The 27,535-nt window shown below is 41.6% G+C and overlaps 3 protein-coding genes across 3 annotated transcripts; all 3 read right to left on the bottom strand.

Moving 5' to 3' along the window:
• Positions 1-199: 199 nt before the first annotated feature.
• On the bottom strand, positions 200-2,043 carry LOC120579938 (uncharacterized). The gene is made up of 3 exons (XM_039832705.1): positions 1,725-2,043; positions 1,097-1,521; positions 200-256 (listed from the first exon to the last, which is right to left on the bottom strand). The coding sequence occupies exons 1-3, from the start codon at positions 2,041-2,043 to the stop codon at positions 200-202; spliced, it is 801 nt and encodes a 266-aa protein (XP_039688639.1).
• A 1,264-nt stretch (positions 2,044-3,307) lies between these two features.
• On the bottom strand, positions 3,308-6,042 carry LOC120579937 (uncharacterized). The gene is made up of 2 exons (XM_039832704.1): positions 4,780-6,042; positions 3,308-4,405 (listed from the first exon to the last, which is right to left on the bottom strand). The coding sequence occupies exons 1-2, from the start codon at positions 6,040-6,042 to the stop codon at positions 3,308-3,310; spliced, it is 2,361 nt and encodes a 786-aa protein (XP_039688638.1).
• Positions 6,043-6,083: 41 nt separating this feature from the next.
• On the bottom strand, positions 6,084-26,045 carry LOC120579936 (uncharacterized). Its single transcript, XM_039832703.1, has 4 exons — positions 25,432-26,045; positions 23,181-23,340; positions 6,629-7,509; positions 6,084-6,555 (listed from the first exon to the last, which is right to left on the bottom strand). The coding sequence occupies exons 1-4, from the start codon at positions 26,043-26,045 to the stop codon at positions 6,084-6,086; spliced, it is 2,127 nt and encodes a 708-aa protein (XP_039688637.1).
• Between the last annotated feature and the right edge of the window lie 1,490 nt (positions 26,046-27,535).

The raw sequence follows: 27,535 nt of genomic DNA, 5'->3' as shown, positions 1-27,535 counted from the left end.
CTTGAAATAAACTCAATTGGTAACATTTCTGAATCAGACACATTGGGGATGACACTTTTTACGAAATACACAGAAATAAGACACTAGGTAATAATGCAACCATGCATGAATGAATGAACATTGATGAGACACATGTGACAATATAACGGTAATGTTATTGAGACAAGATTGGACAGGTCCCAACAGAAATGGCCCGGTATCATAGTACAAGCAACTCAGTATTCTTCATTGCGGGCACAACCCTTAAAGCAAAACACTGATGGGGCAACAAACCAATAATCAGACCACCAGCCAAAGTCGCCATTTTTGAACTGAACTGGAGTACTTTCGCAAACTCATGCTTCAAATAGTCATTGCTTTTTCTCTGGTATACTTTAAGGTCCCTAACTTTTGCCTGGACCGCCCTTTCGGGTTTTCAACTTAGCGAGCCCTTTTTTTTGTTTTTTTTTTTTAGCAATGACCATGCCCATGTTTTTGAATCGAATGTTGACACATGCTTCTACGATACATGAATTAAAGATAAAATGTTTGTCAATTTTGCTCTTTTCAAAAGAAAACATAAAGAATTTTAAAAGAATTTTCAAAGTTTTTACTTCAAATATTAACAGTAAAAATGGAAGAAAACTTGCACATAGAATAAATAGGAACTTCAAATAAAGGCACAGGCTCAAATTGATTTAAAAGAAATGGTAACCGGCTAAAGGCATGGCACCACAGATTACAAAGTTTGAAAAATGGTAATTAATATGGGGAAGATATATTGAACACAATAACCACTATATTTTCTAACAACTTTGAATTCCACTGTTTAGATTGCCTCAATATCGAAGATCTTTTGACAGCTAAGGTGCCCCAAGTGAGTGATGATTAATCTGATGCAGTTACTTGTCATAATCCTTAATTTTTGCATAGATCGCCCTTGCGGGTTTTCAATCTATCAGGATAAACAATTTTTTTATGCCTCTAATTTTTGCCTAGACCGCCCTTTCGGGTTTTCAGTCCACCGAGACGCTCATTTTTGGTTTAGGCCGCCCTTTCGGGTTTTCGACCTACCGAGCTGTTCTTTTATACATATTTAGACAAAGTATTTCTTGACTGCATCAGAATTCACAGGACGAGGTAAATCTTCTCCATCCATGGTTGTAAGAATTAAAGCTCCACTAGAGAAAGCTCTCTTTACTACATAGGGACCTTCATAATTAGGTGTCCACTTGCCCCTGGGGTCTGGTTGAAAAGACTTGATACTTTTGACCAATAGGTCTCCTTCTTTAAAATCACGGGGACGAACCTTCTTATCAAACGCCTGTTTCATCCTTGTCTGATATAGTTGTCCGTGACACAAAGCAGCCATGCGTTTTTCCTCAATCAAATTCAACTGATCGTACCTATTCTGACTCCATTCAGCCTCTGACAACTCAGCTTCCATCAAGACTCTCAAAGATGGGATTTCAACTTCTACGGGAAGTATCGCTTCCACAACATACACCAAAGAAAAAGGGGTTGCCCCTGTTGAAGTACGCACTGAAGTACGGTAACCATACAAAGCATAGGGTAACATTTCATGCTAGTCTTTATAGGTGACCACCATCTTCTGCACAATCTTCTTAATATTCTTGTTTGCAGCTTCGACCGCACCATTCATCTGGGGTCTGTAAGGAGAAGAGTTATGATCTTTAATCTTGAAATCACCACTTCTTTCATCATCTTGTTGTTCAAATTCGTACCATTATTTGTTATGATCTTATTGGGAACGCCATAGCGACATATGATATTGTTCTTGATAAACCGGACCACCACCTGCTTGGTCACATTAGCAAAAGATGCCGCTTCGACCCATTTGGTGAAGTCGTCAATAGCCACTAGTATGAAACGATGTCCATTGGAAGCTTCTGGTTCGATCCGACCAATCATATCAATGCCCCACATAGAGAACGGCCACGGAGACGAGATAACATTGAGCATAGACGGTGGTACATGAATCTTATCCGCATAAATCTGGCACTTGTGGCACTTCTTGGCGTAGTGATGGCAGTCAGCATGCATCGTTATCTAGTAGTAGCCTGCTCTCAACGCTTTCTTAGCCATTGAATATCCACTATAATGGGTCCCGAACGTGCCTTCATGTATCTCATGCATTAATAAATCTGCTTCTTGTCGGTCCACACATCTGAGCAAAACTAAATCAAAGTTCCTTTTGTACAAAACATCTCCACTTAGAAAGAATTTACCAGACAATCTTCTTAAAGTTCTCTTATCTTTACGGGATGCCCCAGGAGGGTACTCTTGATTTTGAAGAAACACTTTAATATCATGAAACCATGGCTTATCATCGAAAACCGCTTCGGCTGCAAACACATAAGCAGGCCTATCAAGGAATTTGACACTGATTAACGGCACGTTGTTGCCACGATTCACTTTGATTATTGAAGATAAAGTAGCTAGGGCATCTGCCATTTGATTCTCATCCCGAAGAATGTGGTGCAACTTCACCTAGTTGAAGAAAGTCAACAGATGTCTTGCATAGTCTCTGTAAGGTACCAATCCATCATGGTGAGTTAATCCATCATGGTCAATATTTTTAATCCTCAAGTCAATGGCTTCTTCAATACCCATGATGCAAGCTTCATATTCTGCAATGTTGTTCGTGCAATCAAACCGGAGTCTTGCGGTGAAAGGAATGTGGGTACCCTTTGGAGTAAGGATAACTGCCCCTATTCCATTACCATAGACATTAACGGCCCCATGAAATATCAAACCCTACTTAGAGTTTGGATCAGGACCTTCACCAAACAATGGTTCGTCACAATCTTTCATCTTTAAATACATGATCTCTTCATCTGGAAAATCAAACTTGATAGGCTGATAATCTTCAATTGGTTGATGAGCCAAATGGTCAGCAAGAATACTACCCTTGATGGCTTTCTGAGTGCGGTAGACAATATCATACTCAGACAATAACATCTGCCAACTAGCAATTCTTCCTGTTAAAGCCGGCTTCTCAAAAATGTACTTGATTGGATCCATTTTGGATATCAACCAAGTAGTGTGATTAACCATATAGTGACGAAGACGCTTAGCAGCCCATGCCAAAGCGCAACAGGTTTTCTCAAGCATAGAATATCAGGACTCACAATCAGTAAACTTCTTACTCAAGTAGTAAATGGCATGCTCCTTATTTCCAGTCTCGTCTTGTTGACCCAACACACAGCCCACAAAATCTTCTAACACGGTCAAGTACATGATCAAAGGCCTTCCTTCGACTGGAGGGACAAGAATAAGAGTTTCTAACAAATACCCTTTTATGCTGTCAAAAGCTTTCTGGCAATCTTCCGATCCCTTGATCTTTACGGAGTAACTTGAATATCGGCCCACATGTGGCAGTCATATGAGAGATGAATCTGGAGATGTAGTTCAATGTTCCTAGAAAGCCTCTAACTTGTTTCTCTGTCCTTGGAGTAGGCATTTCCCTGATAGCTTTGACTTTGTCGGGATCTACTTCAATACCTTTCTGGCTGACAATAAAACCCAAGAGCTTGCTGGATGTAACACCGAAGGTACACTTGTTAGGATTCAAACGGAGTTTGTACTTTCTCAACCGTTGGAACATCTTCAACAAATACTCGACATGTTCTTCTTTAGTGCTTGATTTGACAATCATATCATCCACATATACCTCAATCTCTTTATGTATCATATCATGGAATATTTTAGTCATGCCTCTCTGGTAAGTGGCACCAGCATTTATCAACCCAAACGGCATTACTAAGTAGCAGAAAGCGCCCCAAGGCGTGATGAACGACGTCTTTTCTCTATCTTCTAGAGCCATCTTGATCTGGTTATACCCGGAGAATCCATCCATGAAGGAGAACACCTTGCATCTAGTAGTACTATCAACCAATACATCAATGTGAGGTAAAGGGAAATCATCCTTTGGACTTGCTTTGTTCAAATCTTGATAGTCAACACACATTCTGACCTTACCATCTTTCTTCGGAACGGGCACTATGTTGGCCAACCATTGAGGATATTCGGAGGTAATCAAGAAACCTGCGTCAATTTGCTTTCGCACTTCCTCTTTGATCTTGAGAGCCATATCTGGATGAGATCTTCTTAACTTCTGCTTGACTGGAGGACACTCGGGCTTCAAAGGTAAACGGTGTTCCACAACATCATGGTCTAACCCCGACATGTCTTTGTAGGACCGTGCAAATATATCATCATACTCTCTGAGAAGCTCAATTATCTTTTTCTTGACAGACGCCTCCAACGATGCTCCAATCTTAATTTCTTTCTTATCATCCTTAGTGCCCAGGTTGATCAACTCTATTTCTTCCTTGTGAGGCTGAATGGCTTTTCTTTCTTGCTCTAACCTCCATTGGAGCTCATCGGGAATCTCTTCATCCTCCTCTACCCAAAGTTGGGAGGCAGCATAGGGTCACCATGTTCAACGGGCTCATGTATGTTCAGTCTGCATATGATTCATGATTGATTTTTTTAGTAAAATAGTGAATGCAGACCTTTGAAATTGATTTTTTTTTTTTTTAAAGAAAAAGTGAACAAGTTTTTTGGTTTTATTTTTTGTATTACCACTTTTTCAGAAAAAACACTAAAATATAATAACGGCCGTGACAGAAACGACAATTTTCATTAATACTGAAAACAAACTCAAAGTAAAAACAATCCTTGCAAGATTTCACTTTCGTCTGGGGTAGGACGAAAGGAGTTTTCTTAAAAAAAACAAAAAGACAAACACATTAATTACTTAAAAAAAGGTATCACAGAAGGGATGTCAACAGCAATCAAATTGCAGCAGTTTCCACCAGGAGTCACAAAGTCAGGTGCCACCTCTTCTGATTGATCTTCCAAGATTGCATTAGTCTCAAGTGGCGCATTAATGAATCCGGCACTATGAAAAGTACCCCTAGTTGGGTCGAACATCATTTGCTTATTGCCGGAGAAACCCAGACCTTCTTTGCGCTTGTTCTCGGGCAGCTGTACTAACTTCCCCCAGCCTTCCGCTTTTCCTTCTTGAATTACTCTCTGAGCATCCTTTAGAGAGGCCATGCATGTTTCACCTCTTGTAGTACCGCTTTCAACCGAAAGCCCTTGGAATGATGTTCCGTCCGAACTTTCACCACCAATGAAGGAAAAGGACGAGAAATGGCTAACCAAAAGAGCTGATTCCCCACTCACTGTAACAAGCTTTCCACGACTCACAAACTTTAGCTTTTGATGAAGAGTGGATGTTACTGCCCCGGCTTCATGAATCCATGGTCTACCAAGTAAACAGCTGTAGGAAGCTTGAATATCCATTATCTGGAATGTAACTTTAAACTCTTGGGCCCCAATAGTGATAGGTAAATCTACTTCTCCCCATACCGTCTTCCTGGATCCATCATATTCCCTTACTGACACGCAACTAGGCCTAATAGATCCATCTGAATATGTCAATTTATCAAAGGTTCTCTTCGCCATCACATTGAGGGAAGAACCGGTGTCTATCAAGACATTGGACAAAGAATCTGTTTTGCACATAACAGAGATATGCAAGGCCATATTATGATTTTTCCCCTCCAATGGGAGATCTTTATCACCGAAACTCAAATTGTTGCATGCCGTCACATTTCCAGCAATGCTCCCAAATTGACCCAAAGTCACATCATGGTCTACGTAGACTTGATTCAACACTTTCATCAAGGCATCCCTATGAGCATCAGAGCTTGTCAATAGTGACATGATAGTAATCTTGGATGGAGTCTGCAATAAATGATCCACTATCTTATAATCACTTTTCTTGATCAGCTTCAAAATCTCATCATTATCAGTTCCACTAGGTTGAACCACACTCTTACCCTTGCTAGGATCTAGTATTGGCACTGACTCTATCACCAGAGTTTTCTTCTTTGCTTGCACAACAGCTGGAAGAATACGTCCACTTCTCAGAATTTGACTATTCTCCGCAATGATACTCACGGAAGTTGAGGGACTCAAGGATATCTCTTTACCATTCTCTATGCTTGCAGATTCATAGTTATACGGCATGGCGTTTTGAGAGAAAAACGGCTTGGGTCTTGGTACACAAATCACAAGAGGAGTGACGATTGGCTTGGAATTGTGACAACCAGCTCTCCTCGATCCATTAGCCCTTGCACATCATCTTGAACCTGCGTGCAACCGCGGGGATCCATAGAACATACCTCACAACTATTATGATTGTGGCTAAACATAGCTGCCTCACACATTTTCACATGTAATGGAACCAACGGAGTTTTGATATCTTGAGAGCGAGTGACGAGACCCCCTTCTTGATAATCTTCAACCATGTTAACAGTAGGCCCGTGGGGTGGCAGAGGATTGTTTGGAGCAACAGGGTTAGGGTCAGTGAAGGATAAATCCTTGTTGTGAATCAACTTTTGAACTGCCTCTTTAAGGGGGTAACAGTGTTCAATGTCGTGTCCCGGTGCCCCTTGATGATAGGCACAATTTCGATCAGCACGGAACCATGGGGGTAAAGGGTTCTTCACACGAGGAGGTGGTAGGGTCTGAACAAGACCTCTGGCAAGCAAGGAAGGTAACAAGGCTTCATATGTCATGGGGTGTTGGGGGATAGTATGGTTGCTGATAAAACGGTTGTGGCTGATAAGGTTGTGGTTGAGAAGGTTGTGGTTGATATAGTGGTGGATAATATGGATTGGGTATTTGAGGCCTTTGTAGTTGATAGTTTGGGTTTTGTGGAGCTGGGATAGGTGGTGGAATGTTAGCAACATAGGGGTAGTTAGGGTATACAGGCTGGGATCCGCCATGGGTCACCATGCCAACCTCTTGAGCGTTCTTCTTTGGGTACCCATTTCCGAACTTCCTATTGCCATTAGATGAACCACCTGACGAAGCACCATCTTTACTCACACGTCCCTTACGGACCCATTCTTCAATACGCACACCCATATCTACCATATTGGTAAACTTTTGTGAAGCACAACCAAGCATCTTCTCTGAGTAGAAAGGGCTCAGAGTCTCATAGAATAGATCAGACACTTCTCTTTCATCCAGAGGCGGACGGATTTGAGCAGATTTCTGAATGAAGCGCTGAGCGTATTCCTTGAAAGATTCCTTATCATCCTGAGTCATAGATTGCAGTTCTTTCCAGTTAGGTGCTAGATAAGAGTTATATTTGTATTGCTGGATGAAAGCATTGGCCAATTCCTCAAAGGTAGTGATGCCCTTCAAATTCATGTACCATGTTTGTGCGGGACCAGCCACACTGTCCTGGAAACAGTGGATAAGCAGAGGTTCATCCTTCTTATGAGCTATCATCTTCCTGACATATGTGACTAAGTGCATCTCAGGGCAAGTATCCCCTGTGTACTTTTCAAAGATCGGCATTTTAAACTTATGAGGTATCACCACGTCTGGAACCAAGCAGAGGTCATTCACATTCTGAATGAACATTTCTTTACCGCGGATAGTCTTTAACTCTTTATGCACCGCTGTTGTACCCTGATTTTGGACCTAAAAATACTCGTTCAAATTTCTTTTCTAACACTGATATTTGTCAATTCTCTGTTATTTTACTCTGAATCTTTACTCTCTTTTTAAACGTATTTTACTGCCTCTGTCTTTTCTGACATTACAAGTCATTTAAGAACTCTCTGAAATGTCGCGTTACTTTTCTCACATTTTATTTCAAAAAAATCATACAAAAGGGTATTTTGGTCATTTCCTGCAGTGGAACCCATTTTAGTCCCTGTGTTTGCCTCTGGGCCTTTTCAATTTGTCTGTACAAATCATTGTTGAGTCTTTGTTTAAAAATCATTTCAAAAATTGCATCTGAGTCAGTCTGAGTCAGTTTAGTCCCTAGGGGCATTTTGGTCTTTTCCTGTCAAAATTTCGGCAGAGAGGTATTTTAAAATACCTCATTTTTGTAGCTGGTTCATTTTAGTCCTTTTGTTGATTTTACTTTTGGTTTCACTTTACGTTTTTTTCAAATTACCAATTTTACTCCAATTTTATTTTTTAATTGCATTTTAGTCCCTAAACAGTTTATAAATTGCATTTTAGTCCGCTTTTTCTTATTTTCTGTTTGGTCCTTCAATTTTCCTATTTTGCAGATAAGTCCTTAAGGTCAAAAGTCCAAGGCAGAGCCAAGCAAGGTCCAATTCCAGGTGGCATTATCCCATTGGTCCAGGAATACACATGTCAGCTATAAATACAAACACAGTGTCAGAAATTTCCGGAACCCACACAATCATTGACACATCACCAAAAACGAGTCTCAACTTTCTCTCTCCATTCAGTTAGATCAAAAACAGAATATCACAGAGAAATCACCAAGAACATTCATAGAACCCTAACTTTCCAAAACCGAAAAATCAACACAGATTCAACCAAATTCATCACGGTTCTCAGTGATTCATCAAAGAATCATCATCATCGAACCGAATCCTTCACAATTCCAGTGCAGATTCGTCACCGTTAGCAACGAATCCAAGCACGATCACGAAGGATCCGAAAGCTTGAGAAGAAGAAAAAAAGAAGCAAAACCAGTAAAATCACCGGTTTATTTCCGGTCCAGCAACCGAATCCACGCGTGAAGATTGAATTCAAGAGTTTCCGAAGAACTTCGTTCAAGATCTCCAACTGAAAACCACAGGTAAACGCGTGAAACTCATTTTCCTTTCTCAGAAACGGTAACGAACACGAATCAAACACAGATCTGCAAGGTTCCAAAACTTTCATTCAATAAAACGCTAAAAAGAATCAAGAAAATATTTTCAAAACCGCGAAGAAAAGTGTAGATCTACAAAGATTTAGACCTTGTATGAGAAAACCAGTGCCGGATTCGTGTTTGTGACAAAAAAGGATTTCCAGGAATGTAAAAATTTTTTGAAAACGGAGAAGTTTGTTCAACTCCGGCGGCGGCGCCGCCACCCTTGGGTGGCCAGCCACCGCGCCGGAAGAACAAGCTTCACCGGAGAAGATGAAGATCTTCTTCCATTTCCAGTTTCCGGCGAGGTGTAGGAAGAGAGAAGTGAGAGCTTCTCTCACTAGAATGAGAGAAGAGAGAGAAAGGGAAGAGAAAAATAAAAAAAACCGGTGCTCCCCTCCTTTTAAAGCCAGTGAACCGGACCAGTCCAAGACCGGTCCAATCTCCTCCATCCCTGGCCGTTGGATCTAGGGTTTCCCCCCCTGGATCAATCCAACGCCTCCTGTGTAATCTGGTTTTTTTGTGTGTTTGGGCTTTGGGTTTGGGCCTAGGTTCCTGTACGTTTCTTGTATTTTTGTGCTATCCACACCCTTTTTTTTTGCTAATTGAACCTCTGCATGCTCAATCTTTTCTCTAAAAATTCCTAAAAAAATTGTTATTGTTTTTTAATACATTTTAACACTTTTGTGATATTTTCCAGTGGTTTAAAAAATGATAAAAATGTGTGTGTTATTTTTTCTTGATTAATTTTGTGTTTGATCTAAGTTTGTGTATTTTTGTGGTATATTTTCTCATAAAATGTTGGCATGTGATGTGGATGATTGGTGTGTAATTTCATGGTGAATGTGTTGCTGATCATGTGTATATCTTGCTGATTGTGGATGTAGATTTTCATGTCTTTCTTGTTTTGCAAGCAATGTGTGTTTTTATCAAGAAATAAAGTGCAAAATATCTTTAAAAAATGTGTCATGATTCTTGGCTCGAATATGTCCTATTTATTCCCACATTATAGCTCAAAATCAAACCCCTTTAACATTGCTATAATGAGGAGATTATAGGTCATGTGCATGTCTAAGTGTCATAACCAATTTTAGGTATATTTTGCCACTTTATTTCATTTCATTACTTTTTTCTCCCTTGCTATTCTATTCAATTTTGTTTACCTTTCTACTATTTTTATGCCTTATGATACTAACCATTTCATCTCACATTTCATTCATCACATAGTTCTAGCATCATTTTTTATTTTTTTATTTTTTATTTTTATTCATTTCTATATCATTTGGGTTTGTAATAATTTTAGATAGATTAGTTCTTTTTTAAATTCCTTGCAAGACCATAGCATGTATTTAGGATTCAATGTAAAGGACTATGGACACTATAAGTGATGTACACCGACACAAGCACCGACACGCACACACGTTGCATGATTACCGTTTAGATGTATGCTTAGGAAATGCGATTTTTAGACAAATTCCAATTTTCAAGAAAATAATAAACCAATTCCATCACTCAAATTTTTCCAAACAAACCTTGGAGTCAAAACTCCATTGAATTTTTTTTCTTTTATTTTCTTAAACAAATCCAAATGACTCCTAAATCCTACTTAGACTTTTTTAATAACAATTGAACCAACCATTCACCATTTTTCTCTCTTATGCCTTTAAGGCCTCTTCCTCTTCTTCAAAACCATTTTCCAACAAAAACTAAAATCAACCAAACACACAAAAAAACATTTTTTGAGAGAGAACTACATGGAGTTTGATCCCTTAAATGGGTATGTAGGCATGAGGTCAAAACCTCTCCAAGTCCACTAAAATAAAACCTCAAACACTTTCTCCCCCCCATTCTTAACATAAATAAATTTCCTTTTTCACAAATAGCATTAAAAATAAAGCGTAGACATAAACTAAGAAAACGGCTCCTATAGAGTACTATAGTCACCGCGGGTGCCTAACACCTTCCCGTAGTGAAAACGACCCCCGAACTTAGAATCTAAGGGTTTTTTCTCAATTTTGCCCTTCCCAAGAAAAAATAGAGAATATCAAAGATTGAAAGGTTCAAGCCTAATTAATGACTTGACACCCGAAAATCGCGATAACAGAAATGGCGACTTCACTGGGGACTTTTTTAAGCGGGTCACGCCTAGTTTTCCTTAGTTTATATTTACGCTTCGTTTTATTGCTTACATATGTGAATACTTGTTTATTTTTATTTGACGTGTGGGGTGAGAATATCAAAAAGTCCTATACCCGGGCTGAGTGAACTTATGAATAGGTAGAGATATAATCGACAATTCGATCCGAGGGTTGCCTCGTGTATTGGGTTATGCGATCAATCTCACATAGCTGAGGCATTTTGGAAGTAATATTGTCGGCGTGTGTTGTCATGCTTAGGCACTTTGCTTTCAATTGTTCGACGATGCTATGGACCGTAGTTACCAAACCCATCCCTGGCCTTTTTAGGACGTAGTACGGTGGCTAAACCGAGTGTTGTCTCGAGTTTTAGTCGTCACGCGATACTACACTCAAACTAAACCTTCTTGCGAATAAACATGGAACGGACGTTGTCCCGTGCTACCATGATATACGTAAGAGAAGTTGCAGTTTGGGAACTTGATTAGAACCTTGGTTACTATTATCCTAAACTTTAGTTTACCGGGCACCGTGTCCGCCCGTGGCTCCTCGGCTTTAATCTCAACCCTCCATGTTTTCTCTGTAATTGAAAAAAACAATCATGCATACATGCATTCATGCATAAATTTTTTCTCATGCATTCATCGAAGGATTGGACAAATTAAAAACTTTGTAAACATTACAGGTATGAAGAAGACTAAATCCTACAAGTTCAAGGAGGTCGATTTGGTTAGTTTGAGAGAGTTGGCACTCAATGTGAAGAATCAAACAGGTTTCCGACTCCAGTATGGTGGTTTGCTTACTATTCTCCAGACTAACGTTGAAGAGAAGCTCGTGCACACTCTAGTGCAATTCTATGACCCGAGTTTCCGCTGCTTCACTTTCCCGGATTTCCAGTTGGTCCCTACTCTTGAGGCTTATTCCCACTTATTGGATTCACCTATAGCCGAGAAGACGCCTTTCACCGGTCCCGGGGCTTCTCTTACTCCTCTGGTTATTGCTAAGGATCTCTATCTCAAGACTTCCGATGTCTCCAAGCACTTTACTACTAAGTCTCACATCCGAGGGTTCACTTCAAAGTATCTACTTGAGCAAGCTAATCTCGAAACTACTTGTCAGGACACACTCGAGGCTATTCTTGCATTGCTTATCTATGGGCTCATTCTCTTCCCGAATCTCGACAACTTTGTGGACATGAATGCTATTGAGATCTTCCATTCTAGGAATCCGGTTCCTACCCTGCTAGCTGACATGTATCATGCTATCCATGACCGGACTCTCAAAGGTCGTGGGTATATCCTTTGCTGCGTGCCTCTCCTATATAGGTGGTTTATTTCTCACCTTCCGAGCTCCTTCCATGATAACTCGGAGGATTGGTCCTACTCACAGCAGATGATGGCTCTCTCTCCTAACGAGGTGGTCTGGATCACTCCCGCCGCTCAGGCTAAGGAGATTATTACTGGTTGTGGAGACTTTCTCAATGTACCTCTTCTTGGTACCCGTGGGGGAATCAACTACAATCCGGAGCTTGCTATGAGACAGTTTGGGTTCCCTATGAAGACAAAGCCCATCAATCTTGCTACATCTCCGGAGTTCTTCTATTATTCGAACGCCCCCACCGGACAAAGAGAGGCTTTCACAAAGGCTTGGTCTAAGGTCCGTAGGAAGAGTGTGAAGCATTTGGGTGTGAGATCTGGTATTGCTCATGAGGCCTATACTCAGTGGGTAATAAACCGAGCCGAAGAGATTGGTATGCCATACCCTGCTATGAGACATGTGGCTGCATCTGCTCCATCTATACCTTTACCTCTACCTCCCACTACTCAGGAGATGTATCAGGAGCATCTGGCCATGGAAAGTCGTGAGAAACAAATGTGGAAGGCCCGATACAATGAGGCTGAGAATCTAATCATGACTTTGGATGGTAAGGATGAGCAGAAGACTCATGAGAATCTGATGTTGAAGAAGGAATTGGTTAAGGTCCGAAGGGAACTTGAAGAAAAGGATGAGCTACTTATGCGGGACTCCAAGAGAGCCAGAGGACGACGCAACTTCTATGCTAGATATTGCGGTTCGGATTCGGAGTCTGAGTCTGAGGATCATCCCACTACTTCCTATGCTTGAGAGTTTTATTTGTTTATATTTCAAAAGTCTTCCCTTGGCTTAGTATTTCAAAGGGATTCACCTTGTAAACGCTTCGTTTTGCTTTGCTTGTTTAGATATTGTTTACAAAACTCCTAATTTGTCTTAAAATCCTTCGATGTCCAAAAAAAGCTTTTGCATTTGCATCTGTGCATATCATGCATCATGTGCATCATTCATCAAAGTCACAAAAGGCTTCCAAGTGCTCACTGCCTCTTGGTTCTTCTGCCACAGAAATTGAAAGGTGGCTCGTGCTCGGAAAGTTTACGAATCAGACAGAATACACCGGACTAGACTCTACAGAAAGAAGAATTTGGCAGCCATGGAAGAAGAGAATGCTCAGCTCCGTACCGAGTTAGCCACTCTAAGGGAAGAATTGGCTAAAGCTAATGATGTCATGACTGCTCTGCTAGTCGCTCAAGAACAATCAGCCACGGCTATCCCTATAGCCACAGCTATACCGGTGACTACAAGCGTGCTCCCAACCGCATCTGCAGACGCTCGCTTTGCTATGCCAGCTGGGTTTCCGTATGAGCTTCCACCGTTCTTCACTCCCAGTACTACAGCGGGCACTTCGGGCACTGCTAACAATGTTCCGATCCCTGCAACAAATGCTGTCTCCATCAATGCTACTTTGCCACAAACAACGGCAGCTGTCACTGAGCCTCTTGTGCATGCCTTACCTCAAAGTGTTAACATCAACACACAGCACGGAAGCATCCCCGTGACCAAAACAATGGAAGAGATGATGGAGGAACTTGCTAAAGAACTCCGTCATGAGATCAAAGCCAATCGAGGGAATGCGGACTCTTTCAAAACTCAAGATCTCTGCTTGGTGTCAAAGGTGGATGTCCCTAAGAAGTTCAAGATCCTGGATTTCGACCGATACAATGGGCTGACTTGTCCCCAGAACCACATCATCAAGTACGTCCGAAAGATGGGCAATTACAAAGACAATGATTCCCTTATGATCCACTGCTTCCAGGATAGTTTGATGGAAGATGCTGCAGAGTGGTATACTAGTTTGAGCAAAAATGACATCCATACCTTTGATGAATTAGCCGCTGCTTTCAAGAGCCACTATGGGTTTAACACCCGATTGAAGCCGAACAGGGAATTCCTCAGATCTCTCTCCCAGAAGAAGGAGGAAAGCTTCCATGAATACGCACAGAGATGGAGGGGGGCAGCTGCCCGCATTACTCCCGCTCTTGATGAAGAAGAAATGACCCAGACATTCTTAAAGACCTTGAAGAAGGATTATGTTGAGAGAATGATCATCGCTGCCCCGAATAACTTTTCGGAGATGGTCACCATGGGAACCCGTCTGGAGGAAGCCGTCAGGGAAGGAATCATTGTGTTCGAGAAAGCTGAATCCGCTGTGAATGCATCAAAGAGGTATGGTAATGGACACCACAAGAAGAAAGAAACGGAAGTAGGGATGGTGTCAGCTGGAGCCGGTCAATCCATGGCTACTGTTGCTCCTATCAATGCAGCGCAAATGCCTCCGTCATACCCATATGCGCCGTACTCTCAGCATCCTTTCTTTCCGCCATTCTATCATCAGTATCCTTTGCCACCGGGTCAACCTCAGGTACCCGTTAATGCAATAGCTCAACAGATGAAACAACAGCTGCCGGTTCATCAACAACAACAACATCAGCAAGCTAGGCCTACTTTCCCTCCGATACCGGTGTTGTATGCTGAGTTGCTTCCGACTTTACTCCATAGAGGGCATTGTACAACCAGACAGGGCAAGCCCCCACCTGATCCGTTGCCTCCCAGGTTCAGGTCCGACCTCAAATGTGATTTCCATCAAGGCGCCCTGGGTCATGATGTCGAGGGGTGCTATGCTTTGAAGTATATCGTGAAAAAGCTCATTGATCAAGGAAAGCTGACTTTTGAGAATAATGTCCCACACGTCCTCGACAATCCTCTTCCAAATCATGCCGCTGTGAATATGATCGAAGTATGTGAGGAAGCTCCTAGACTTGATGTCCGTAACGTCGCAACTCCTCTGGTGCCTCTACACATCAAGCTGTGCAAAGCTTCTCTGTTCAGCCATGATCATGCCAAGTGCCTAGGATGCCTTCGTAATCCTTTGGGTTGCTACACTGTTCAAGATGACATCCAAAGCTTGATGAATGATAATTTTTTGACTGTTAGTGATGTCTGCGTGATTGTGCCAGTCTTTCACGATCCGCCTGTCAAGAGTATGCCTTTGAAGGAGAATGCTGAGCCACTAGTGATAAGGTTGCCCGGACCGGTACCGTATACTTCAGATAGGGCTATCCCGTACAAATATAATGCTACCATAATTGAAAACGGAGTAGAAGTGCCTCTGGTGTCCTTGGCTGTGATGAACAATACCGCCGAAGGAACTTCAGCAGCCCTAAGAAGCGGAAGAGACCGTCCACCGTTGTTTCAAAAGAAGGCAGCTACGCCTACCGTGCCACCCATTGACAAGCCAACCCCGACTGATGTTTCCCCCGTTAACAGGGATGCGAGCCAACCAGGCCGGTCTATAGAGGATTCTAATCTGGACGAGATTTTGAGGTTAATCAAAGGAAGTGATTATAAGATTGTAGATCAGCTGCTGCAAACTCCGTCAAAGATATCCATTTTGTCTCTACTCTTGAGTTTCGCTGCCCACAGAGATACCCTTTTGAAAGTATTGGAGCAGGCTTATGTGGATCATGAAGTAACTGTGGATCACTTTGGTAGCATAGTGGGAAACATTACCACCTGCAGGAATCTGTGGTTCAGTGAAGATGAGTTGCCCGAAGCAGGAAAGCATCATAATCTGGCCTTGCATATCTCCGTGAATTGCAAGTCCGACATGATCTCAAATGTGTTAGTAGACACTGGCTCATCTTTGAACGTGATGCCCAAGTCAACGCTGGATCAGCTGAGTTACCAGGGAACTCCCTTGAGAAGGAGCACTTTTCTGGTCAAAGCCTTTGATGGAACCCGCAAGAGTGTTCTCGGGGAGATAGACTTGCCAATAACTATCGGTCCCGAAACTTTTCTAATCACCTTTCAGGTCATGGATATTAATGCCTCTTACAGCTGTCTCTTGGGGAGACCATGGATACACGACGCGGGAGCAGTGACCTCTACTTTGCACCAAAAGTTGAAATTTGCAAAAAGTGGAAAGCTTGTTACCATTCATGGAGAGGAAGTATACCTGGTTAGCCAGCTATCATCTTTCTCTTGCATAGAAGCAGGGTCTGCAGAGGGGACCGCTTTTCAAGGATTAACTGTCGAAGGTACGGAGCCTAAGAGGGATGGAACTGCAATGGCTTCTTTGAAGGATGCACAGAGAGCCGTCCAAGAGGGTCAAGCTGCCGGCTGGGGCAGGTTAATACAGCTTCGTGAGAACAAGCATAAGGAAGGTCTTGGCTTCTCCCCAACTTCAGGAGTTTCCACCGGGGCATTCTATAATGCTGGGTTTGTCAACGCAATCACAGAAGAAGCAACTGGATTTGGCCCGAGGCCTGTATTTGTTACACCAGGAGGCATTGCGAGAGATTGGGATGCCATTGACATTCCCTCAATCATGCATGTTTCTGAGTAATATACCTTGTTGCTTAAGTATCTTGTTTTTTCAAAATAACAATCATCTCGCTCTGCCCAAAGCGAGAGTGATATTTTCTGTAAGGGCATGTTTGTTTCGGCATTGCCGTTGATTAATAAAAAAATTTGTCGTTTCTTTCACGACTGCTTTTTAGTGCCTTTTTTCTTGGAAATAATGGTAATGCCAGAAAAAACCAAAACATCTGTATTTTCTTATTAATTTCAAAAATCTGCATAAAAACCCTCTTTCTAAAATCATCCAACCATTTTACGCAGATTGAACTATAATATACCCGTTGGGCACAGTAACCCTGCATTCCCTCCGAATTTTGAGTTCCCAGTGTATGAGGCCGAAGATGAGGAAGGTGATGACATACCATATGAGATCACTCGGTTACTTGAGCAAGAAAAGAAAGCCATTCAGCCTCACCAGGAAGAGATTGAGCTTATCAACATAGGTACCGAGGAGAACAAGCGAGAGCTCAAGATCGGTGCTGCTCTAGAGGAAGGGGTTAAAAAGAAGATCATCCAACTCCTCCGGGAATATCCGGATATTTTTGCATGGTCGTATGAAGATATGCCAGGTCTAGATCCTATGATTGTGGAGCATCGGATCCCCACCAAGCCTGAATGTCCTCCCGTCAGGCAGAAATTGAGAAGGACTCATCCAGATATGGCTCTCAAGATTAAGAGCGAGGTTCAAAAACAGATTGATGCGGGTTTCCTCATGACAGTTGAGTACCCTGAATGGGTTGCCAATATTGTACCTGTGCCTAAGAAGGATGGTAAAGTCCGGATGTGTGTTGACTTCAGAGACCTGAACAAAGCCAGTCCAAAAGACAACTTTCCATTACCTCATATTGATGTGCTTGTTGATAATACTGCTCAGTCTAAGGTGTTCTCCTTCATGGATGGTTTCTCCGGTCACAATCAGATCAAAATGTCTCCTGAAGATAGAGAAAAGACGTCTTTTATCACACCATGGGGTACTTTCTGCTACAAAGTGATGCCGTTCGGCCTAATAAATGCTGGTGCTACCTACCAAAGAGGGATGACTACTCTGTTTCATGACATGATTCACAAAGAAGTCGAAGTATATGTGGATGATATGATTGTGAAGTCAACAGATGAGGAGCAACATGTTGAATATTTGACAAAGATGTTTGAAAGGTTGAGAAAATACAAGCTTCGATTGAATCCTAACAAATGTACATTCGGCGTCAGATCCGGCAAGTTATTAGGCTTCATTGTCAGCCAAAAGGGCATTGAAGTCGATCCTGATAAAGTCCGGGCCATCCGACAAATGCCAGCTTCGCAGACCGAGAAGCAAGTCAGAGGTTTCCTCGGACGTTTGAATTACATCTCCCGATTCATATCTCACATGACCACAACCTGCGGGCCGATCTTCAAGCTACTCAGAAAGAATCAGCCTATTGTATGGAATGATGAATGCCAAGAAGCTTTTGATAGCATCAAGAATTACCTGCTGGAACCACCTATCCTTGTCCCACCCGTGGAAGGAAGGCCTTTGATTATGTATCTGGCAATATTTGATGAATCCATGGGATGCGTACTTGGTCAACAAGATGAGACTGGAAAGAAAGAACATGCTATCTACTACCTAAGCAAGAAGTTCACCGATTGTGAAACTCGGTATACAATGCTTGAGAAGACTTGTTGTGCTTTGGCCTGGGCCGCTAAACGCCTGCGTCATTATTTGGTGAATCATACAACGTGGTTGATATCCAGAATGGATCTGATAAAGTATATCTTTGAGAAAGCTGCTGTTACTGGGAAGATTGCACGCTGGCAGATGCTTTTGTCTGAATATGATATTGTGTTCGAAACTCAAAAGGCAATCAAAGGTAGTATTCTTGCCGATCATCTCGCTTACCAACCTCTTGATGATTATCAACCAATTGAGTTCGATTTCCCCGATGAAGAGATCATGTATTTGAAATCCAAAGACTGCGAAGAACCGTTGATTGATGAAGGTCCAGATCCCAATAGTAAGTGGGGTTTAGTCTTTGATGGTGCTGTCAATGCTTATGGTAAAGGAATTGGGGCAGTCATTGTATCCCCGCAGGGACATCACATCCCTTTTACCGCCAGAATTCTGTTCGAATGTACCAACAATATGGCTGAGTATGAAGCATGTATCTTTGGGATCGAGGAAGCAATTGACATGAGAATCAAACACCTCGACATCTATGGAGATTCTGCGCTCGTCATCAATCAGATAAAGGGTGAATGGGAGACCCACCATGCTAAGTTGATTCCTTATTGTGATTATGCGAGACGTTCGCTGACATATTTTACAAAGGTTGAGCTGCACCATATTCCTCGTGATGAGAACCAAATGGCTGATGCTCTTGCTACTCTATCCTCCATGTTTCGAGTAAACCATTGGAATGATGTGCCATTAATCAAAGTGCAACGCCTTGAAAGACCTTCACATGTGTTTGCTATTGGGGATGTGATCGATCAGGCTGGCGAAAATGTGGTTGACTATAAACCCTGGTACTACGACATCAAACAGCTCTTGCTAAGCCGTGAGTATCCGCCGGGTGCTTCCAAACAAGACAAGAAGACCCTGAGAAGATTGGCCAGTAGATTCTTGCTAGATGGAAACATTTTGTACAAGAGAAACTATGACATGGTATTGTTAAGATGTGTTGATGAACATGAAGCAGAGCAGTTAATGCATGATGTACATGACGGTACCTTCGGGACCCATGCTACAGGGCATACTATGTCAAGGAAGTTGCTACGGGCAGGTTACTACTGGATGGGCATGGAGCATGATTGCTACCAGCACGCCAGAAAGTGCCACAAATGTCAAATCTATTCTGATAAGATTCATGTGCCTCCGCACGCTCTCAATGTTATTTCATCCCCGTGGCCGTTCTCAATGTGGGGCATTGACATGATTGGAAGAATTGAACCGAAGGCTTCAAACGGTCATCGTTTCATCTTAGTGGCAATTGACTACTTCACCAAGTGGGTTGAAGCAGCATCGTATACCAATGTGACCAAGCAAGTGGTAGCTAAGTTCATCAAGAACAACATCATCTGTCGATATGGTGTTCCCAGCAAGATTATTACCGACAATGGTACCAACCTGAATAACAATGTGGTGCAAGCTCTTTGTGAAGAATTCAAAATTGAGCATCATAACTCTTCTCCTTATAGACCTCAGATGAATGGTGCAGTTGAGGCCGCCAACAAGAATATCAAGAGGATTGTTCAGAAAATGGTAACCACTTACAAGGACTGGCATGAGATGTTACCCTATGCTCTACATGGCTACCGTACTACCGTGCGCAGTTCAACCGGGGCAACCCCTTTCTCTCTTGTATATGGTATGGAAGCAGTTCTTCCTTTGGAAGTGGAGATCCCATCTCTCCGTGTGATCATGGAAGCAAAGTTATCTGAGGCTGAATGGTGCCAGAGCCGGTATGATCAGTTGAATTTGATTGAGGAAAAACGTATGGATGCCATGGCTCGTGGACAGTCATATCAAGCAAGAATGAAGACTGCCTTTGACAAGAAAGTCCATCCTCGAGAATTCAAGGTAGGGGAACTTGTATTGAAAAGGAGGGTAAGCCAGCAACCCGACCCAAGGGGCAAGTGGACGCCTAACTATGAAGGTCCTTATGTTGTCAAGAAGGCCTTCTCCGGTGGTGCTTTAATCCTTACACACATGGATGGTGTAGAACTTCCAAATCCAGTGAATGCCGATATAGTCAAGAAATACTTTGCCTAGAAATATGAAAAGAACAGCGTGGTAGGTCGAAAACCCGAAAGGGCGGCCTAGGCAAAAATGCGCTTCCCGGTGGATCGAAAACCCGAAAGGGCGGTCCAGGCAAAAATAAGGGACAAAAAAAATATATATGAAAAGCTCACTGAGATTGTACACAACTCAGGCAAGAATGAGCGTCTCGATGAGCCGAAAACCCGGAAGGGCGGTTCATTGAAAAATGAGATTGAAACAAAAGGCAAGTAACTATATCTGACTAACCACCGTTCCCTTGGGGCATCTGCAGCTGTTAATGACCATCTTCATCAAAAGCTCCTATGCTTGCGAATTCAAAGTTTCTAGGAAATGTCATGATTGCTGTGTTCAATGTATCACCAACCAATAAAAATTACCATTTTCCAAGCTTTGTAAATCCGTGGAGTCACGCCTTCGGCTGACCACCACTCTTATACATCAATTTGAGCCTGTGCTTTTGTTTGAAACTCTACTTTCTTTTTACTTTCAAAGTTATGTACAAAAACATTTTCCTTCTATTTTTAATAATGACAAATGCTCGAAACAAGCATCTTGAAAATTGAAAAAGTTTTTTTTTTAAAAGCAAACCTGAGCAACAGGGTACATTCAAACGAGACATGCATGAGTGAGTGTATGTTGGTGTCTATTTCAATATATGTTACAAGCAGGTTCTCCTCTAGGATAGTCTGTGGTCAATGGCAAGAATGAAAAAACAGAATGAAGATGCATGAAAATGAATAGGCTCGCTAAGTTGAAAACCCGGAAGGGCGGCTTAGGCAAAAATGAGCACCCCGCTGGATTGACAACCCGAAAGGGCAGTTCAGGCAAAAATGGGGCATTGAAAAGAATTTATTTCCCCGGTGGATCGAAAACCCGAAAGGGCGATCCAGGCAAAAATGGGATGCAAAAAAATGAATGATGGAAAATTGAGTAAATAACATGCAAAAAGCATTGACCACAGATGCGACATCCACGGTACACCCGGCACTGAAATGCTCAGCAATGACAGCATTATCCCCAGTAGAGTCTTCCGAGATTCTATCCCCAGCAAGTTGCATAGCTACCTGCCCTCAGCCATGGTTCCGATACGTCTCCCAACGACGTTATCTCCAAAGAGGATTTCCAGGAATGTGTAACATAGCACGAGCCACTGCGTGCCCAACACTCCAGTGTCTTGTCTGTCTCTGCGGAACTATGTCTACAAATCGCCAACAGTCATGCATTACAAGCATTCATACATGCATAATCATGCATATTACGTGCCCATGCATTTAATGAAATTGTTATATCATTCATGCATGTTGCATTTCCAATGTCAACATCAGTCTCAATTCAATACTCATGTCGGACCGTCTATCTGTTTATGTTCGCTCAAGTGGCTAGCTCGATCCAAGAGCAGCTTGCGCCTGTCTATTTGGTCTTTGTCTCCGGTGGAGTAACCAGTTCGCATCCAAGAACAAGCTCGCACCTGTCTATTTGCCTTGCTTTCAGTCGAGTGACCAGTTCGAATCAAGAACAACTCGTACCTGTCTGCCTTTTCTATGTCCCCGGTCGAGTGACCAGTTCGAATCCAAGAACAACTCGCACCTGTTTTTCTGCTTTTATTCCCGGTCAAGTGCCCAGCTCAATTCAAGAGCAGCTTGTACCCGTCAATTTGTTCCTAGTCTCCTATCTACCCTGTTATCTGTTATCTTGTCAATGTCTACCAATCCCGCAATGGATACGACATCTTTTGTTAATTCCAGCTTTCGTTTGTCTCGCACTCATAATCCAAATGTTGCATGGCATTCATGATATTTGAAAATGTACAAGCGTATTTTTACGTCCAAACACAGTGCAAATGTTAATATTTAAGTATCTTCGTCCCGTCAAGCCAAAGACTCCGTCTCTTGACCCTGCGGACAAAGAAACTTAAATAGGGGCAGCTGTTGTACCCTGATTTTGGACCTAAAAATACTCGTTCAAATTTCTTTTCTAACACTGATATTTGTCAATTCTCTGTTATTTTACTCTGAATCTTTACTCTCTTTTTAAACGTATTTTACTGCCTCTATCTTTTCTGACATTACAAGTCATTTAAGAACTCTCTGAAATGTCGCGTTACTTTTCTCACATTTTATTTCAAAAAAATCATACAAAAGGGTATTTTGGTCATTTCCTGCAGTGGAACCCATTTTAGTCCCTGCGTTTGCCTCTGGGCCTTTTCAATTTGTCTGTACAAATCATTGTTGAGTCTTTGTTTAAAAATCATTTCAAAAATTGCATCTGAGTCAGTCTGAGTCAGTTTAGTCCCTAGGGGCATTTTGGTCTTTTCCTGTCAAAATTTCGGCAGAGAGGTATTTTAAAATACCTCATTTTTGTAGCTGGTTCATTTTAGTCCTTTTGTTGATTTTACTTTTGGTTTCACTTTACGTTTTTTTCAAATTACCAATTTTAGTCCAATTTTATTTTTTAATTGCATTTTAGTCCCTTCATTGGTCCAGGAATACACATGTCAGCTATAAATACAAACGCAGTGTCAGAAATTTCCGGAACCCACACAATCATTGACACATCACCAAAAACGAGTCTCAACTTTCTCTCTCCATTCAGTTAGATCAAAAACAGAATATCACAGAGAAATCACCAAGAACATTCATAGAACCCTAACTTTCCAAAACCGAAAAATCAACACAGATTCAACCAAATTCATCACGGTTCTCAGTGATTCATCAAAGAATCATCATCATCGAACCGAATCCTTCACAATTCCAGTGCAGATTCGTCACCGTTAGCAACGAATCCAAGCACGATCACGAAGGATCCGAAAGCTTGAGAAGAAGAAGAAAAGAAGCAAAACCAGTAAAATCACCGGTTTATTTCCGGTCCAGCAACCGAATCCACGCGTGAAGATTGAATTCAAGAGTTTCCGAAGATCTTCGTTCAAGATCTCCAACTGAAAACCACAAGTAAACGCGTGAAACTCATTTTTCTTTCTCAGAAACGGTAACGAACACGAATCAAACACAGATCTGCAAGGTTCCAAAACATTCATTCAATAAAACGCTAAAAAGAATCAAGAAAATCTTTTCAAAACCGCGAACAAAAGTGTAGATCTACAAAGATTTAGACCTTGTATGAGAAAACCAGTGTCGGATTCGTGTTTGTGACAAAAAAGGATTTCCAGGAATGTAAATTTTTTTTGAAAACGGAGAAGTTTGTTCAACTCCGGCGGCGTCGCCGGCACCCTTGGGTGGCCGGCCACCGCGCCGGAAGAACAAGCTTCACCGGAGAAGATGAAGATCTTCTTCCATTTCCAGTTTCCGGCGAGGTGTAGGAAGAGAGAAGTGAGAGCTTCTCTCACTAGAATGAGAGAAGAGAGAGAAAGGGAAGAGAAAAATAAAAAAAACCGGTGCTCCCCTCCTTTTAAAGCCAGTGAACCGGACCGGTCCAAGACCGGTCCAATCTCCTCCATCCCTGGCCGTTGGATCTAGGGTTTCCCCCCCTGGATCAATCCAACGCCTCCTGTGTAATCTGGTTTTTTTGTGTGTTTGGGCCTAGGTTCCTGTACGTTTCTTGTATTTTTGTGCTATCCACACCCTTTTTTTTTGCTAATTGAACCTCTGCATGCTCAATCTTTTCTCTAAAAATTCCTAAAAAAATTGTTATTGTTTCTTAATACATTTTAACACTTTTGTGATATTTTCCAGTGGTTTAAAAAAATGATAAAAATGTGTGTGTTATTTTTTCTTGATTAATTTTGTGTTTGATCTAAGTTTGTGTATTTTTGTGGTATATTTTCTCATAAAATGTTGGCATGTGATGTGGATGATTGGTGTGTAATTTCATGGTGAATGTGTTGCTGATCATGTGTATATCTTGCTGATTGTGGATGTAGATTTTCATGTCTTTCTTGTTTTGCAAGCAATGTGTGTTTTTATCAAGAAATAAAGTGCAAAATATCTTTAAAAAATGTGTCATGATTCTTGGCTCGAATATGTCCTATTTATTCCCACATTATAGCTCAAAATCAAACCCCTTTAACATTGCTATAATGAGGAGATTATAGGTCATGTGCATGTCTAAGTGTCATAACCAATTTTAGGTATATTTTGCCACTTTATTTCATTTCATTACTTTTTTCTCCCTTGCTATTCTATTCAATTTTGTTTACCTTTCTACTATTTTTATGCCTTATGATACTAACCATTTCATCTCACATTTCATTCATCACATAGTTCTAGCATCATTTTTTTTTTTATTTTTTTTTTTATTCATTTCTATATCATTTGGGTTTGTAATAATTTTAGATAGATTAGTTCTTTTTTAAATTCCTTGCAAGACCATAGCATGTATTTAGGATTCAATGTAAAGGACTATGGACACTATAAGTGATGTACACCGACACAAGCACCGACACGCACACACGTTGCATGATTACCGTTTAGATGTATGCTTAGGAAATGCGATTTTTAGACAAATGCCAATTTTCAAGAAAATAATAAACCAATTCCATCACTCAAATTTTTCCAAACAAACCTTGGAGTCAAAACTCCATTGAATTTTTTTTCTTTTATTTTCTTAAACAAATCCAAATGACTCCTAATTCCTACTTAGACTTTTTTAATAACAATTGAACCAACCATTCACCATTTTTCTCTCTTATGCCTTTAAGGCCTCTTCCTCTTCTTCAAAACCATTTTCCAACAAAAACTAAAATCAACCAAACACACAAAAAAACATTTTTTGAGAGAGAACTACATGGAGTTTGATCCCTTAAATGGGTATGTAGGCATGAGGTCAAAACTTCTCCAAGTCCACTAAAATAAAACCTCAAACACTTTCTCCCCCCCATTCTTAACATAAATAAATTTCCTTTTTCACAAATAGCATTAAAAATAAAGCGTAGACATAAACTAAGAAAACGGCTCCTATAGAGTACTATAGTCACCGCGGGTGCCTAACACCTTCCCGTAGTGAAAACGACCCCCGAACTTAGAATCTAAGGGTTTTTTTCTCAATTTTTCCCTTCCCAAGAAAAAATAGAGAATATCAAAGATTGAAAGGTTCAAGCCTAATTAATGACTTGACACCCGAAAATCGCGATAAAAACCGCCTCAAACTTTTCTTCCAAATTTCCCACCCTATCATCACCAGCCACACTATTGGAGTGATAAACTTGTTCTTCTTCTTGATGAGCAGCATGAACAAGGGGTCCAGCATAGGTCATAGTGGCCTGAGGAAAAGGCTGGCCGGGCTGATAAAACGGTGTTTGTTGTTGACCGAAAGGGAACTGCGTTTCTAGCGCATTATGACGAACACCTTCATTAGTTGCGAGCGGCATGCCCCACGGATAGCCTGGCGGCATATGATACTGATGAGGGATAGAAAAACCAGGAGGGCCAGCAGGACGAAGCCCTGAATTATACATGTTTGTCATATCACCAGAGGAAAACTGAGTCACCAAAGGCTGTGTAGTACTAATAGCTGCAGTAGAACCGGTAGGAATGGGTTGCGAAGTATCAACAGATGTAGTAGAAATTGGTCGGGTCACCGGAGAACGAGCAGGCTGAGAGACTTCAACATCCGCCTGAACAGTCTGAACAACTTTTGCTTGAGAGGCTTGTGCCTGTGCGGCCATCATGTCAATCATCATTGCAGTTATCTTCTCCATACCTTCCTTGAGGCTACTAACCTCCTCCCTAAGGTCATGGTTCTCTTGTTCAGTAGCTGCCATTTTCTTCTTGATGTATGCTCGAGTATGGTGAACACGGGTAGGTCTGTACTGAATACGCCGAGCCACCTTTGCTTTTCTCCTGAGGTAGAAATTAGGAAAGTATGAGACTTGGCTTTGACACTTTTTATGAATTCGATATGATGCATGATATGCTATATGCCAAAATATGCAATTTTTTATATATTTTTTTATCGAAGGACCTATAGAAGCAATTTTGTAAATAACCTGAATATTCCATTAAGTAAACAAAGTCATTACAAGATAATTCCCCTTCTAACAACAAACTTTCTAACGACAAAGCCAAGAGATAGACTTTTAAAGTAAAACAGAGATAATTCCCTTTTAACAAACTGAGTCAAGGGATAGACTCCAAAATACATGAAGGAAAACTAGAAAATGACATGAAAACATACTGAGAGACCCTCAAGCTCCTGAAGCGGACTAATCTTCAAAATCAGAATGTGGACCATCGAAGAGATCCATACGCCTTTTCTTTCTCCCAGGACAAACTTTATCAAGAAAATCCTCCTTCTCTTGGAGAGCGGCCCTCAGCCTAATGTTTTCCTCCTTTTCCTGGTGATTAGCCCGGAACTGCTGATCCAAAAGGTTCTTCAAAGTATCATACTCTTGCTCCTTTTTGCGGTACTTCATTTCCCACATGGACTTCTCACGCCTTTCGATATCCAATTGCTTCTGATACCCTTCTAAAGACTCAGGAGGTGAAGGTAAAGGTATAGCTAGGACAGTTGAGGTTACAATCCTTTGTCGTGGGTATGGCATCTTCAATTTATTGGCTCAATCGATGACCCATTGGACATAAACTTCATGGGCGATAACCGATCTCTTTCCTAACTGATTCCTATCTTTCTTGACAATGGAATACCAGGCTTTCTCGAACTGCACTCTTTGATTCGTATCATCTTTTTGTAGAGGAAGAAATCCCTATCTAGGATGAGGTAGACGGGATTCATCTCCATATAATACCCAAGATGTTGTCTAGCAAGAATCGGGCTATAGCTAATTCCTCCACGCGTACCAAGAGGTACGTTGTTGATATCACCACAACTATCAATGATAAACTCTGGGTCACAAGCTGGGTTAAACCAATCTATATCCCTTGGGGTCCAGGTCATGAGCTTCTGGGACCAAGGGATAGGTTCCGGTCTAATCTTGGGACGGGGTAAGTGTGAAGTAATCCAGCAGTGGAGTAAAGGTGCACAACAGACGATGGAAAGAGGACTATACCATAGATAAGTAGGGCAAGGATAGACTCAAAATCTTCGGTCTTGGATTTCTCGAAACAAGTGGTGGCCTTTTGGTGAAGGAAGTTGTAGGGTAAGCATGGGAGACCATCTTTGGGGGTGAACTTGTCCTTTATGTCGGCTACCTCAAGGTGCAGGGCTTTTGCGATGGTAGGGATTCTAGGAATGGGTCCAAAGGCATGAAAGGGTACTTCGTCGAGCACGGGTAAACCGACCCAATGGGAGTAC

This window comes from Medicago truncatula, chromosome 4 (genome assembly GCF_003473485.1).
Source record: "Medicago truncatula cultivar Jemalong A17 chromosome 4, MtrunA17r5.0-ANR, whole genome shotgun sequence".
Lineage (NCBI taxonomy): Eukaryota > Viridiplantae > Streptophyta > Magnoliopsida > Fabales > Fabaceae > Medicago > Medicago truncatula.
This window is presented reverse-complemented; position numbering and strand designations above follow the sequence as displayed.

Excerpts from the sequence above, each read along its gene's own strand:
- LOC120579936 (XM_039832703.1), bottom strand. The coding sequence starts at position 26,045 with ATGGCAGCTACTGAACAAGAGAACCATGACCTTAGGGAGGAGGTTAGT. Across the intron at positions 23,341-25,431 it reads GTGGGAAATTTGGAAGAAAA|ATCTGTGTTTGATTCGTGTT; the intron begins GTTTGAGGCGGT and ends GGAACCTTGCAG. Across the intron at positions 7,510-23,180 it reads GCTGGACCGGAAATAAACCG|GTCCAAAATCAGGGTACAAC; the intron begins GTGATTTTACTG and ends GAGTATTTTTAG.
- LOC120579937 (XM_039832704.1), bottom strand. The coding sequence starts at position 6,042 with ATGCCGTATAACTATGAATCTGCAAGCATAGAGAATGGTAAAGAGATA. Across the intron at positions 4,406-4,779 it reads TTGCTGTTGACATCCCTTCT|GAGGATGAAGAGATTCCCGA; the intron begins GTGATACCTTTT and ends CTTTGGGTAGAG.
- LOC120579938 (XM_039832705.1), bottom strand. The coding sequence starts at position 2,043 with ATGCATGCTGACTGCCATCACTACGCCAAGAAGTGCCACAAGTGCCAG. Across the intron at positions 1,522-1,724 it reads TAAGATCATAACAAATAATG|TGCGTACTTCAACAGGGGCA; the intron begins GTACGAATTTGA and ends ACCGTACTTCAG. Across the intron at positions 257-1,096 it reads GTCCTGTGAATTCTGATGCA|TGTTTTGCTTTAAGGGTTGT; the intron begins GTCAAGAAATAC and ends TTGCCCCATCAG.